Raw genomic sequence first — 12,613 nt, 5'->3', positions numbered from 1 at the left:
TTGAAGAGAAATAGGTAGACATTGGAAGACGTAAGGATAACATAGAAGATACTCTCCATATTAGATTACAAATTATTGTCATGGTTATTGAAAATCATAGGATTTGGAAGCAATGACAATTGGATAACTAGAAGGGTTGTTGCAAGATGATAGCACCAAAACAAATAGGATTTTTTTGCCAACAAAAAACTTAAATTTTCACCATCAGAATTGCAAAGATCTTTGGCAGAAAGTGGTCGGTGATGAGACTTTTGCCATAGAATAAAAGGCACCCCCATCAAATTCACTTCTGCCGGCAACAAAAGTCACTGGTAAAAAATGGTCTCATGTGATCATGGCGTCAATTTTTGCTAGCACTTTGGTGTCTTTTGCCGATGCAAAAGATTGCCGTCAAAAGTTTGTTTCGACTTTTTTGATGAAACTTTTGCTAATAATTTATACTTGACTATTTTCTCTACACTTTTGTTGGCACAAAAAATTGCAACAAAAAGTCTTACTTTTGTTATTTGAATTTGTGTATACTTTAATAAAATTACTTTAAAATATAAGATAATTAATTAATTTCATTAAAATAGTTAAAACATTTCATAATTGAATCTTAAACATAAACAAAAAATAATATAATTAAATAATATTAAAATATTTTACAAAATATACAAATCAATCATTTACATTTTATCATTCTACCGAAAAATAAAAATCTCTTTTCCTTTTATTTTATGATTTTATCAGTAGATCATGTAAAAATACATCATCAAAAATAAAATATAAATATAAAATTAAAGATTTTTTTAGATGAAATGGTTGGTTAATACTTAATTAAATTATCTTCAATATTTATGTTATATTTTTTTTTAAATACAGTATTAAAAGCCAAAATCTTTAAAGATTTATATTAAATTTTTACAAGAAAAAATTAATACAGTTATCATCAATTATATTATTAAAACATTTAATAGAATATTATTTATCTTTACAGATTTACATTAAACATATATACGAAACCATGGCCATCAACTTTTTAGGAGCCATTTGTTATCGCAAGTAACAAGTTGTATGATTATAATTAATGGGTTGGATTTAACAAGAACGAAAGTTGTAATGAGAAGGGTAAGAAAGGATTTTCATTTTTGGATTAATCCTAATCGAAGAGAAACATTAGATCAATTCTCATGTAAAACGTAATTTATAGTTTAGTGATCAACGGTTCAAATCCCTTCTTACACTTTTAATCTTAACTCTTACTCTTATACAATTATTCATCCATAATTAAATTTCGATTTTCAATAGTAAAAGCAAGTCTAGCCAGACGACCAACCAGAGGTGGATTTAGGGGTCGTTTACCAAACACTTACCCAGTTAGTGCTTACCGGTAAAATTTAACACTACTATTTACTTATCGAGTAAGATTTTAGTTCACCTAAACGACATTGTATACAACAATTTACCCGGTAAACGCTATACCATGTAAAAGTCATCGCCCTCACTTACCGGGTAAGACTCATGGTCCTTGTCTCGCTCTTACCGGGTAAGATTCTTGGTCCTTATCATATTCATCCAGTAAGGTAACGTGATTTAGTAAGCCCTTACCCGGGTAAGTGTTCGGTAAACGACCCCTTAGTTTATGTTGGTAGGGGTCCTAGGCCCCCAACAAACCCATCAATTTTATAAATAAATAAAAACTATAAAAAGATTTGTTAAGAAAAATTAATAATTGTGCGTCCAACAAGGACAAAACCCAACTTGATATCCAGATTGTTAATTGGTCAATTTGCAGCATGCACTGATATTTTCGTTCGACTATAAAATATAAAAATTATATATTTACCTTGATAAATTAGTAAAAAATCAACCTGAATAAATTATCTTTATTCGGTTAAATAAACCATTAAAGTCGAAAAGGAAAACTCAAAACCATTTTCATCCGGATGAATTATTTGGTTTTACAAAAAAATATCTACATTCCTAAGTATATCCCTAACTATAAAAATTTCTGGATCCGCCATACAACCAACATTTCTTTATGGTTAATCATCAATGACCAAATTAGTCAATTTGTCTAAAAAGTTGATCAACTATACATATTTGTCAACATGACCGATCATATTGGCAAATTTACCCGTCTTTTTGTGATAAATTAAGAACTCGGCTATTTGATCAACTCTTTAAACAAAAATGGCCGGCTTGGTGATTTTTACGATTCCTATTAACATTCGAACGTCTACAATTATTAACACTATACATCTGACTCCATTACTTTTTTAAAAAAAATAAAAACACATCGTTATCGGTAATGTCTACGTATGTACAATCTACCACAAATACGATATATCACAACATCCACATTATTCGATGCTACACGCCCGTGTAAACAAGAGCGCCGAGCCATTGACACCACGAACAACCAGCATCCTCGAATCTATGTACGTGCTGCAAATAATCTTCGACAAATCAAACATTTCAGGTGGAATTTGCATCCGAACTTCATTAATGGCAACCTGCGCAGAGTCAATGTCTTTGGTCAATGGCTCGTTTAATGCTAGGGTCACGTCAATTTCACTTGACACCAGTTTGGCCACCGGTAGACTCGAGGGTAACTCTCGATGACGTAGTGCTTTTCTCCATTTTTTACCAGAGAGTTTCTTGATCGCTGAATCTTGGGCGTTGGTTGCAACTGATGGGAGATTTCCGGTACCCTTTTCTTCTTTTGTGTAAAGTCGTTCTCCTGTGGTTAATCGGAATGCGGATGTTACTTTAAGTTTTCCGTCGATGCCAACTTTATTGTGCGGCCACTCCTTGCCGACTAGGACCTGGAAGCCGATGTCGGAGGTGAATGAAAATGCTGATTTCGGTTTTGATGGTTCGGTTATTGTAAGGTGCACATTGCCGATGAGCACACGTGAAGGTGGCTGGCGAGTCGTTAACCCTATGTGCCGCCCGGTGCAGTACACCAATCTCCATCTTCCAGGTAGCAACCCAAGCCAGTTCTGCACAACAGATTAAACTAGTTATTGTGGCAGATAACCAGGCCAAAAATAGACACAAGACATTTAGGTTTACATCCCTATAGGAAACCAGTACAAAGGAGAGGGAGGCATATTGCTTGAAACCACTAACCAAACCAAATTTAAACCGATCCAAACCGAACGAACCCAGTATATCTAGTTCGAAAGCATGGTGGGGGATGTATGTCGACTTGTCCTCTACTCCAAAGGGTAGAGCAGCTACTTCCGTGAAAAGCCCAGGTTTGTGCAAAGTGTGAGCGAAGGAAAGAAGAAGCAAGACTAGTAAAAAGAAAGAAAGGACACAATGAAACATATAAAAAAACTAAGGAAACACACATCCCTCCCCAGAATCAGCTCCCCAAGGAACACACCATTAAGCCCTAACTTTGAGACAAAAGGAGTGTTTACAGCCTCCAATATAAATGCGATCCTACACAAGAAATCTACTAATCCCTAACCTCAAAGAAAACAGAGTGGGAGTTTGATTCACAGAATAGAATATAATGGAGTTAGAATTCATCAAAAAATTTGAAATTAGAAGGAATCTGAATTGAATTCAATGAAGTTCAATCGCACGCCTGGTAGTTGGTTGGCAAGAATTGGAATGAAATCTCTCAAAGGAATTGAAATCAGCATGTTCGGTTAGCAAAATGTAGTTTCTTACTTGAATTAGAGATCCTATACAATGATAAAATTAATAATATTGCTAATTGGCGGTAGTGGTGGTGGTGGTGGCGGTGGCGGCGGTGGCGGTGACGAGGGTGGTGAGGGTGGGGGCGGCGGTGAGGGTGAGGGTGAGGGAAGCAGTGAGGGTGGTGGAGGTGTTGAACATCTAGGGGTTTTTTCGTTAGTTTTATCTTTTTTTTCAAAAAACTAAAGGTAGAAATGGATTTGAATTCCATCATATATACAATGGAACAATAAAATCCTTGAACAGTGGAATATGTGGAATTCAATAGTATTCCACACGCAAACCAATTGTCTGAATGGGATTGGCCATTTCAATTCCTTCAAATTCCATAGGAATCCTGCAAACCAAACGCCCCTCAAAGTATCTATAGATTGCAATTCAGATGTGTTCCTATTATGACTAATGATTTAATCAAACAGAAGAGTGTCATGTGATTTTTGCTCCCAAACATGGAAAAGCGTGATGTAGGACTCCAGAACTGAATAGGGACTTCCCTTTTTGGTTAGCATTCATAGATCTCAACTACTATAGTTTTATAAGTCTAAGAAACTTCATAATTATACAAAAATATTCAAAAAGTTGAGGAGCCCATCCATAACCTTTTGAATAGAACATGTTTCTCTTTTAGGTTTTATGAAATCTTAACAGGACATATATGGTAATTTAGTGAGTGCATTGGTGACAAGGACTTCAGCATAAAGAGAATGGTTTTACTAACCTTTGGCTTCGAATAAGGATTCAACATCTCCATTAACTCGAGGAAGTGAGCAAGCCTGATCCGCTGAAACAGACAAAAAATTATGCCCAGTTAGTAAACCTACAGGTTCTGGATACATCTGATTTCAATTCCAAAGCTACTTGCACATTTGAAACCAAGAAAACTACTGAGCAGATGATAGATAATGGAGAGAAGTAACATTAAAAAAATGAGATAATCGATAAATATATCATGATTTCCTCTTATCATCACAAGATAGAGCTAGCTTTATTTAAAGAAGCAAACCTGTTGCTGGCCATATATGTACTCCTCAGTAATTCTAACTGCAGTTGATCCCAAGCTCCATCTGATGATGTCCATAGATGGGTTTACCCGCCATCTCGGTCCACACAGAAATGGGTGCCTCAGAGCATCTAAACATCTGCAACATACTCCAGACACATTACTTATGCAAGATATACACTAATCTTAATTACAATGAAAAACTACAACATTTCCCTCTCTTGGTTTATAGTTAAGAATAAGCTATTTGACGGCAATGTCATTGATTCCAGATGACAAGATTTCCTCATTTTATCATATATAGGAGGGCATTTAAGATATTTGCAAAACGGCGGCCAAATGAATTTTATAAATCCATACAACCAGTCAAATGTTTCAATTTTGGAGTATAACACAAGCATCTCTTCTGGTATTCTAGGAATAGAACTTACCGCAGCATTTTCACCATTTTCAGGCATGCTGAATTGTTCTGATTGAAGGGTATATAATATAATGCGATCATAAATTCCATATATTACTTCGGGAGTATATTTTACCTCATAGATTCGCCTGGGGCAAGCTAACAGGCGATGTTTCCAAACAAAAAATTTCATACACCATACCTCAATCCTGAGTAATTTTTACACTTGCATAATTTGGTAACATAAAAAAACTTGAGTGGTTTGTGTATGGAAGAAATTATATTTTCATTCAAACATGAGTTAGAAAAATGATAAATATGATCATCATCAATGCAAACATCTAATTGATCCATTCCATGAAGATTATAACTTTTGACTTGGCATAGAGTTTAAGCGAAATGTTTTGACTAGTTGTCAAATATCTAAGATGTCCTTCAATACAACAAGGGAACTTTTACCATCAATTTACTTGTAAGATGATAATTGGAAAATAGTTAATTTTAACTTAGAAACTATGAAAGGAGGACATGTTTCAAATTTGCAATTTCCTAGGGCATCCAAAAACTTTTGCAAAACTGTTACATTTTTATGAGAAAAGGGGAAGGACTCAAACATCGGGTGAATTATACTATTATCCCCATGAGTCCAACTTCTTGACGTGGCTCTATGGATGCTTTCAACTTGCAATAAAAAGCCTCTTCATGAATTGTGTTTGATGAATACTGAATTATTTTCCACCATAGACAAAAAAGTTCTCACGATTGGGGTTCCATTATGTGATATGGATCTCCAATCTACCAAGTCTTGACGTGTAATAGATAATATATTGATTGTAAAGAAGCTAGTCCCATAACAATTAGAATTATGCTTTAGCGATTGCCAAATTAGCATAACATACAGGCATTTCCAAGTCTTTTTTGCTGGGGGCTGGTTACCTTATTCTATCGAGAGGTTTAGCTGCAAGAAGCAATGATAGCAGGTGCCAGCCCGCACCCCAGTTCCTATCCAGCATCTGCAATAAAGATATCATACAAGCAGCTTTTCAAACATATTGGGGAAGGAAATGGAGCAAGTACAGACATTTATGTCAAAGAGAGGCATACTTACTTGCAGTCCAACATTTCCATGTGATGAATTCTTGTTCAAAGTTCTTAGTAGGAACTCACGCAAGCAGGAAGGATCATTTCCCTGCAAAGATAACGAGAATAGATCGATATTAGTTTGATCTTGTACAAAAGCTAACATTATTGAACCACATGTGAGCAGTGCCTTCATTACATTTCATATAAGTTCCAAGTCCAAAAAGATATGATGAATTAATCACTCTTTAGCAGTGATGCAGTAAACAACATGCTGCATAGTCTAAAATGTACGCCTACAAAAGCAATATACTGGTTGAATGCTCAGGGAACATGTTCTTAACAGAAGCATGCACTGCTTTGCATCTGGTAAAGCAAGGGGTTTCTCCAGAAGTTGGTCATGCATGATATAATGATGTGAAGATGGATATTCCATGGTATGCAAAACCAAGTATTTTCAAGCATGTGAATTATCCTGTTAAGGAAGTATTGTGTAAGCCCAGTAGGAAGGGGTGTAGCAGCAAAAGTTCCTATAACATGTGAGGTATAGGGTTGAGCGTTACATGGGACATCTTTGAGAGTATTCTCAGTGAGGTCTACCTGGCTTTGAGCTGGCTTGTATTTACCTATGGTGTCCCCCTTGGTTAATATACTCTTCCGGTAATATGCTACTTCGTCTATCACAAAAAAGGTCCACTATCATCATAATATAAAGTTAGTTGAGCGATATTATACTTCTTGTCTTGCACCTTCTTTCCTCATCCACCCTATTAATATTTCTCTCACCATGCCTCGTCAGGTGTTTGAAGACTATCCTAATATACAGTCATTTATTTTAGTCACTTGTTAGGTAGGCAGCATATTAAACTTGGACTAGTATTCACAGCAAAATAGTGAAGCTTCAAACTTCTCTGTTCCCCTCTCCTAGCCCTTTTAACAAACAAAAAAAGCATTAGAAAGTATGAAGACAGATAACTTACCTTGTTGAGGAATGCTTTGAACTTCGTGAAGATAATCGGATCCATAAGTTCCCGCAATACCATCTTTACCATGATGAATCCAAGACATCTAATTTAATATAAGATTAGAATGAAGATCTCCCATACATGAGTGGAAAAATAGCACAGGATAATTTCCTTTCCCCTTTCATTTCTCTCTCCTGCATACCTCATGTCAAATGCAATCATCATTTGTTGCCTGTCCATGTTATTTGGACCATCCTCTAAAAAGTCAGCAGCATTTCCAAATATTCCTACCTGGGAAAGAAAATTGAAGAACTATAAGAAAACAAGTAGCGGTGATATATCACACAGACGCATGCATCAAAAGAAACACTGTTGCTCCTAGTATTCCTATCATTATGCAAAGTAAATGATTTGAAATTTCAGATTACAAATTAGCGATGATATCTGAAGAAAGATGTGAGAGAAAAAGATGAAAGATTTTCATAGCATCACAAAGGTTTCCATCTGTCGGATTAAACATCACATGATCATCAAACCAATGAAAACACTTTACATGATAATTAGAAAGTTACCAAACATGTCTATGCCTCTTTCTACCTAAAAAGGTACTTTATACTTGGTTCATAACTTCTACATGGGAGTGGTAGCACTTGGCCATTTAAATGTCATATTAAAAAGAAACATTTATTGACTTTGCACAGTTACGAGGAACATCAGCAAACAAGTGGAAGTTGTAATGCAATTGTCATAATAATATAACATTATAATTAAACTATTACTAAGCATATCTGTATACCACTGCTTTAAGATTATGAACTTTTACTTCAGGTATTTCTAAGTTTGAAAGATGATAATCTTACCAATAGTTTCGCACAAATGGAGCACTACTGCTTAGGACTACTTAGCCTTGCACTAATGAGAACTGGGAAGATATATGTATCACTATTTACTCTCCATCAAGAGAAGTACTTCAAAAAATTTGGTCAAATTGATCGTTTCTTACTTTTTCTTCTCATATCATCAGCAGAAAGGTAAGACTTTGAAAGTGACCTTGCAAACATAACATGAGCGCAATTATGCGTAACCTACCACCTTGGCTTTGAATTAACCATTTTATGAACGGATGATTGAGATGAATGGCAAAATCACAATCTTTGGTAAGGGTTGTACCTTTTACACAGTTTGCTAGAATTATAGTTTTTTCCCAACTTCAGGTCCTATCACTTTGCAACTCAGAATGATTTATGTGACAGAATTAGTTTCATTCTCTCTTTTCTGAAATAGAAGAAAGAAACATAAACTCATATTTAGTTTTTACACTACTGAGCCCAAAGTCCTTTTGTCGACGGATGCTCCTATTACACTCGTAGTCTCTGAAGGATGAGAACCAACTATGTAGCATCTACACCGAGAATTCAAGTATTGTATACGTCATTAGTCTGATCCTTTGTAGGAACTACCCGTAATAACGAACTTGCAAAACGAATCTGTTTATCATAAACAGATTCGTCGTTCCTGACCCTGCTTCACCTTAATTGTTATTTGAACAAGTCTTTGGAAGCACATAAGGTTGGTCCAACTTCAAGCAAATAAAACTGGCATGCAAATATCCTCAAACAAAAGAAGCTGCAAGTGCATACTGCAAAATAGCAAGTATTAGCTCTATACAACTGAGAAAGCTTAAGACTCACTTTAATATGTCTATCAACTGGACTTATGTGAACATTCTCCAATCTCAACTCTGTATGGGCGAGTCCGTGACTATGTAAGTAATTTACCTGAGGTAGAAAATCAAACATAAACGTTAAAGATCATTCCAATGCCTTGTCCATGGTATAACTGCATCTATGTGCAGACACACACACACACAGAGTAACAGATACACATACTCCAATCAGTAGATCTCTCATCACAATTCTGGTAACACGCAGCTGGCGGGAGACAGCAGGGCCACCAACTGTATCATCACCCACCCTTCTCACAGATTCTTCATCTAAAGCAAGAGTAGCTTCTAATGTCGGGAGCCAATCCGTCTGTCGAAGCCAGTGCCTCAAAGAAAAACTACCATGATACTGAAAAAAAAAATCCATGATTTCTAAAACCTGTAAAAGGTAAGATAGGCATTTCCTCTTCTAGATCACAGAAATGAAGGTTATTCATGTCTAAATGGAGTGGTCTACTGTCTACCCTCCATGCTTTTCAGCACTAACTGAACGCATGTAAAACCAAAACACCGAATTCTTCACTTAATAAGACCTACCCCATGAACAAGTGTAAATGAGCCTTCATGCTCCATTGCTGGGGAACACACGTAGCCATGAACTTGCATTGAATAAGAATGGTACATCAGTTTACGACGAGCCAGTTTCTTTAACACCTGCATCCATTTTTATGGCATAAATTTCATTGTTCCATATAAGAAAAATGCCAACTCTCAATTAATACAGCCAAGCACCTGTATAGCACGTTTTCCTCTGCGTTGTGCTTGAGCACTAGTAAGTCGTCGAAGCACCACTCTCGTGTTATGCAAAGGGCTGCAGCTTCATAAAGTTAAACTTCCACATGTATGTAACAAACCTTAACCATGTAAAAGCTTACCTATCAGCATCCTTGATTATTGCTTCAAAAACAGCCTCGTCCCCCTACAGATAGACTCCAATTAGACAGCACAGCGGATCAAAGTGCAATATGAAGTTCATAATGCAATATATATCACAAAGAAGTTAAATATTTCCATACCCGTCCACCTAGGCCAATGCTAACCCGATCACTGATCTTGAAATCAGAAGACTTAAACTTCATGACATGGCTGAATTCTTCTCCCTCCAAAGAATCAGATGTAGACACACTAGCATCCTCTTCGAATTCCAGTGGAGGTAGAGCTTCTCTAGACAATGAGCACTTGATTTGTGATCTTCGTCTCCAAAATGAGTCAAAGGTTGTCCGCATTTGGGGCAAGCAACTTGGTTTTATCAGTGTTGTTGGCAAATTATTATGGTAGCACGTGACTTCCACAGTTCCAATGAGTGCAGCTGAATGCCCTCTGAATAGAGCCATTTTATCTTAATTGTAATTATGAACACTGCACTACAATAAAACCTTTGCAAGTCATTACAACGGCCAACTAAGTCTCATGTGGTCCAACTTTCCATGCAAGAAAAAAACTTACTTTTAGCATTCAAATCTATGTACACATTGTTAATCTGAAACAAAACCTATACACTTTTGGAGCGAGAATAAGAAGCAATTAGCATTTCGAATCATTCTACATGGCACTACACTTTTAAGTGATCATGCTTGCAGAAAAGAACACAAAACCACCCTAAATGATAGAAAATTGTAAACACTAACACCTCATTTACCAAATACAGCATGCTTTGAGCTGCTTTTTATAGTATGATGTTGTGTAAGAACTAAATGTCTAAATGTGAAATACAATGGTTAGGATAACCAATCTAACAGTGATCTAACCCCTCTGCCATACAAAAAGAGATAAATTTGACCTTGACCTTCAAAAAAACATGTGTCAATCCAAAATCAATGCTAACGTATTTCCATTGTCCGAGGCAGCTTTGATATATACGTCCAACTTCTATGCGGTATCAGGAAGTTGCTAACTATATTTAATTGACACCCATTCTTCAGGAATAAAGATCAAACATCTTCAAAATCGAAATATACAACTTATGTGAAATGGGAAATGGAGGTCAAACGATAACTAAATTTCCTTTAGATATCACACATGCAGTCCGATTAGGGTAAAATCTTCTTCAAAACATAAAAGGTAAGCCTATGTTGAATTCATCTACAGCTAAAACATGCTGTTCATCTTCATAACCAGAAATTATAACAAGAAAACAGAAATCATTTCCGAAAAGGATTTTATCATCGTGATGAATCAGATTGAAAGTGAATTAGAAGAAGATGGGAACAAGAAAACTTACAGAATCAAACTCGCATGAGGAGGGAAAAGTGGAACAGTTGATTAGATTCTTAAGTATATGAAATTAATTTAGGGATTTGTAAGTTAACAAGGAGGTAATGGACGTATATATATTGAAAGATAGAGAGAGTGTGAGGGTTGCGTGTTAAGAAACGTCTTTAACGTCTCGACGTGAGTCTCTCGCATGTCTACGTCCGTCTGGCGCCGCTAATACTGCTTCGCGCGCGTGCGCTCGGTCTAAAATATCTAACGGACCTCCCACGGCCTGCTCAAAATACCGAGAAACCCACGTTTTTTTAATAGTTCTATTATGTTTCAGTCTTCGTCCAAAAATAATCTTGTTTTGTTTCTTTTAGTAGTTCTAAAAATTTTTAAATGATTTTGTATCATTAGTTTTCTTTGATCATTCTATATCTTAATTTCATTGTAAATAATTATTAAACAATTATATTTCATTTTGTACTATATCATGAGAGTCTCTTAATCATTCTGATCATTTAATCATTTTACACCAAACCATTCTCAGCAACTGCCAAATAGCCCCTCAATCCAAAATAAACTTCAATTCTATGTAATCCGACGCATAATTCATATAAAATTAGACCAAATTGCATCTATTAGATTGAAATTGGGTTGAGGTAATTTGAACTCAATGCCTAAACAATACTACGAATTTAGTATGGTTGTTAAGTTCTTGATTAATATATGTATATATTAGACATTGGACCAACCATAATTAGCTATCTTCAAAATTATATTACAATTTCAACTGTAATTTTACTTTCTTATTTACATGAAATTTCAATCTTTTTTGAACCTATTAGCCTTTTGTATGTTCTCATATTGATTTTTATTTCGTTTAAACAAAACGTTAAGCTAGATTATAAAATGATGTACCAATGATTCAACCCGACCAACTCAACCCAATCTGAACGGGTTGGGTTGTAGTTTTGATTGAGTTAGGTTGGAATGAGATTTTTCAAACTGCAAACATTGAGTTGTGTTGTTTAAATGTTTTCAACCCGGCCAACCCAACTCATGTGCAACCTTACTTGTAAATACCAATGTTATTGTTCATGGGTATATCATAATCAAATTAAATTATATATTGAAAATATAGAAAGTAAGTATTAATGTTAATTTATGCAGGACTAAAATTAATAGATAGACGTGTATTTAATCTATCTTTTATTCAAACGAGGCTTAGCACACTGCTTTTGGTCGATTTATTAACTTCTTTATGTAATATGAATGTTGTCAGATCCAATAATCTTTTGACACGACATTGTTGGTCCCAACGGATCTACAAGAGTTTATAGGTAACATTTGTAGAAGGGGGTGAATACAAAAACAACAACTTTGTTGATCATCTCTCTTATTGATTTGATGATAATCTCTTTTACCTTTTACGAAGTATTATGTTTCTGTCTTTCAGTTCCAGCGATCATCACTAAGTCTGTTTAGTGATCGTTGAAACATGTATTGTAAATCCATCAGCGACAGTGATACTTCAAGAAGACAAAACTCAC

General features: G+C 35.5%; 1 protein-coding gene across 2 annotated transcripts; it reads right to left on the bottom strand.

The window, feature by feature from the left end:
- Nucleotides 1-2,187: 2,187 nt before the first annotated feature.
- Nucleotides 2,188-11,251, bottom strand: LOC112509978 (probable plastid-lipid-associated protein 14, chloroplastic). Of its 2 annotated transcripts, none has more exons than XM_025115219.1 (14): nt 11,086-11,251; nt 9,881-10,228; nt 9,740-9,783; nt 9,597-9,675; nt 9,402-9,518; nt 9,031-9,213; nt 8,833-8,919; nt 7,344-7,432; nt 7,157-7,244; nt 6,205-6,285; nt 6,033-6,109; nt 4,700-4,835; nt 4,415-4,477; nt 2,188-2,987 (listed from the first exon to the last, which is right to left on the bottom strand). In XM_025115219.1, exons 2-14 carry the CDS (start codon nt 10,196-10,198, stop codon nt 2,346-2,348), a joined length of 2,004 nt encoding a protein of 667 aa, XP_024970987.1. In that variant the 5' UTR covers nt 10,199-10,228; nt 11,086-11,251; the 3' UTR covers nt 2,188-2,345. The 2 variants fall into 2 exon arrangements, with proteins under 2 accessions (XP_024970987.1, XP_024970986.1); XM_025115218.1 differs by having other exon boundaries at nt 2,346-2,987; nt 9,881-10,223.
- Nucleotides 11,252-12,613: the final 1,362 nt, after the last annotated feature.

The sequence above is a fragment of the Cynara cardunculus genome (assembly GCF_001531365.2).
Source record: "Cynara cardunculus var. scolymus isolate 2C chromosome LG 3, CcrdV1, whole genome shotgun sequence".
NCBI classification, from domain to species: domain Eukaryota; kingdom Viridiplantae; phylum Streptophyta; class Magnoliopsida; order Asterales; family Asteraceae; genus Cynara; species Cynara cardunculus.
The sequence above is the reverse complement of the archived record's forward strand: the minus strand, read 5'-3'. Positions and strand labels throughout refer to the sequence as shown.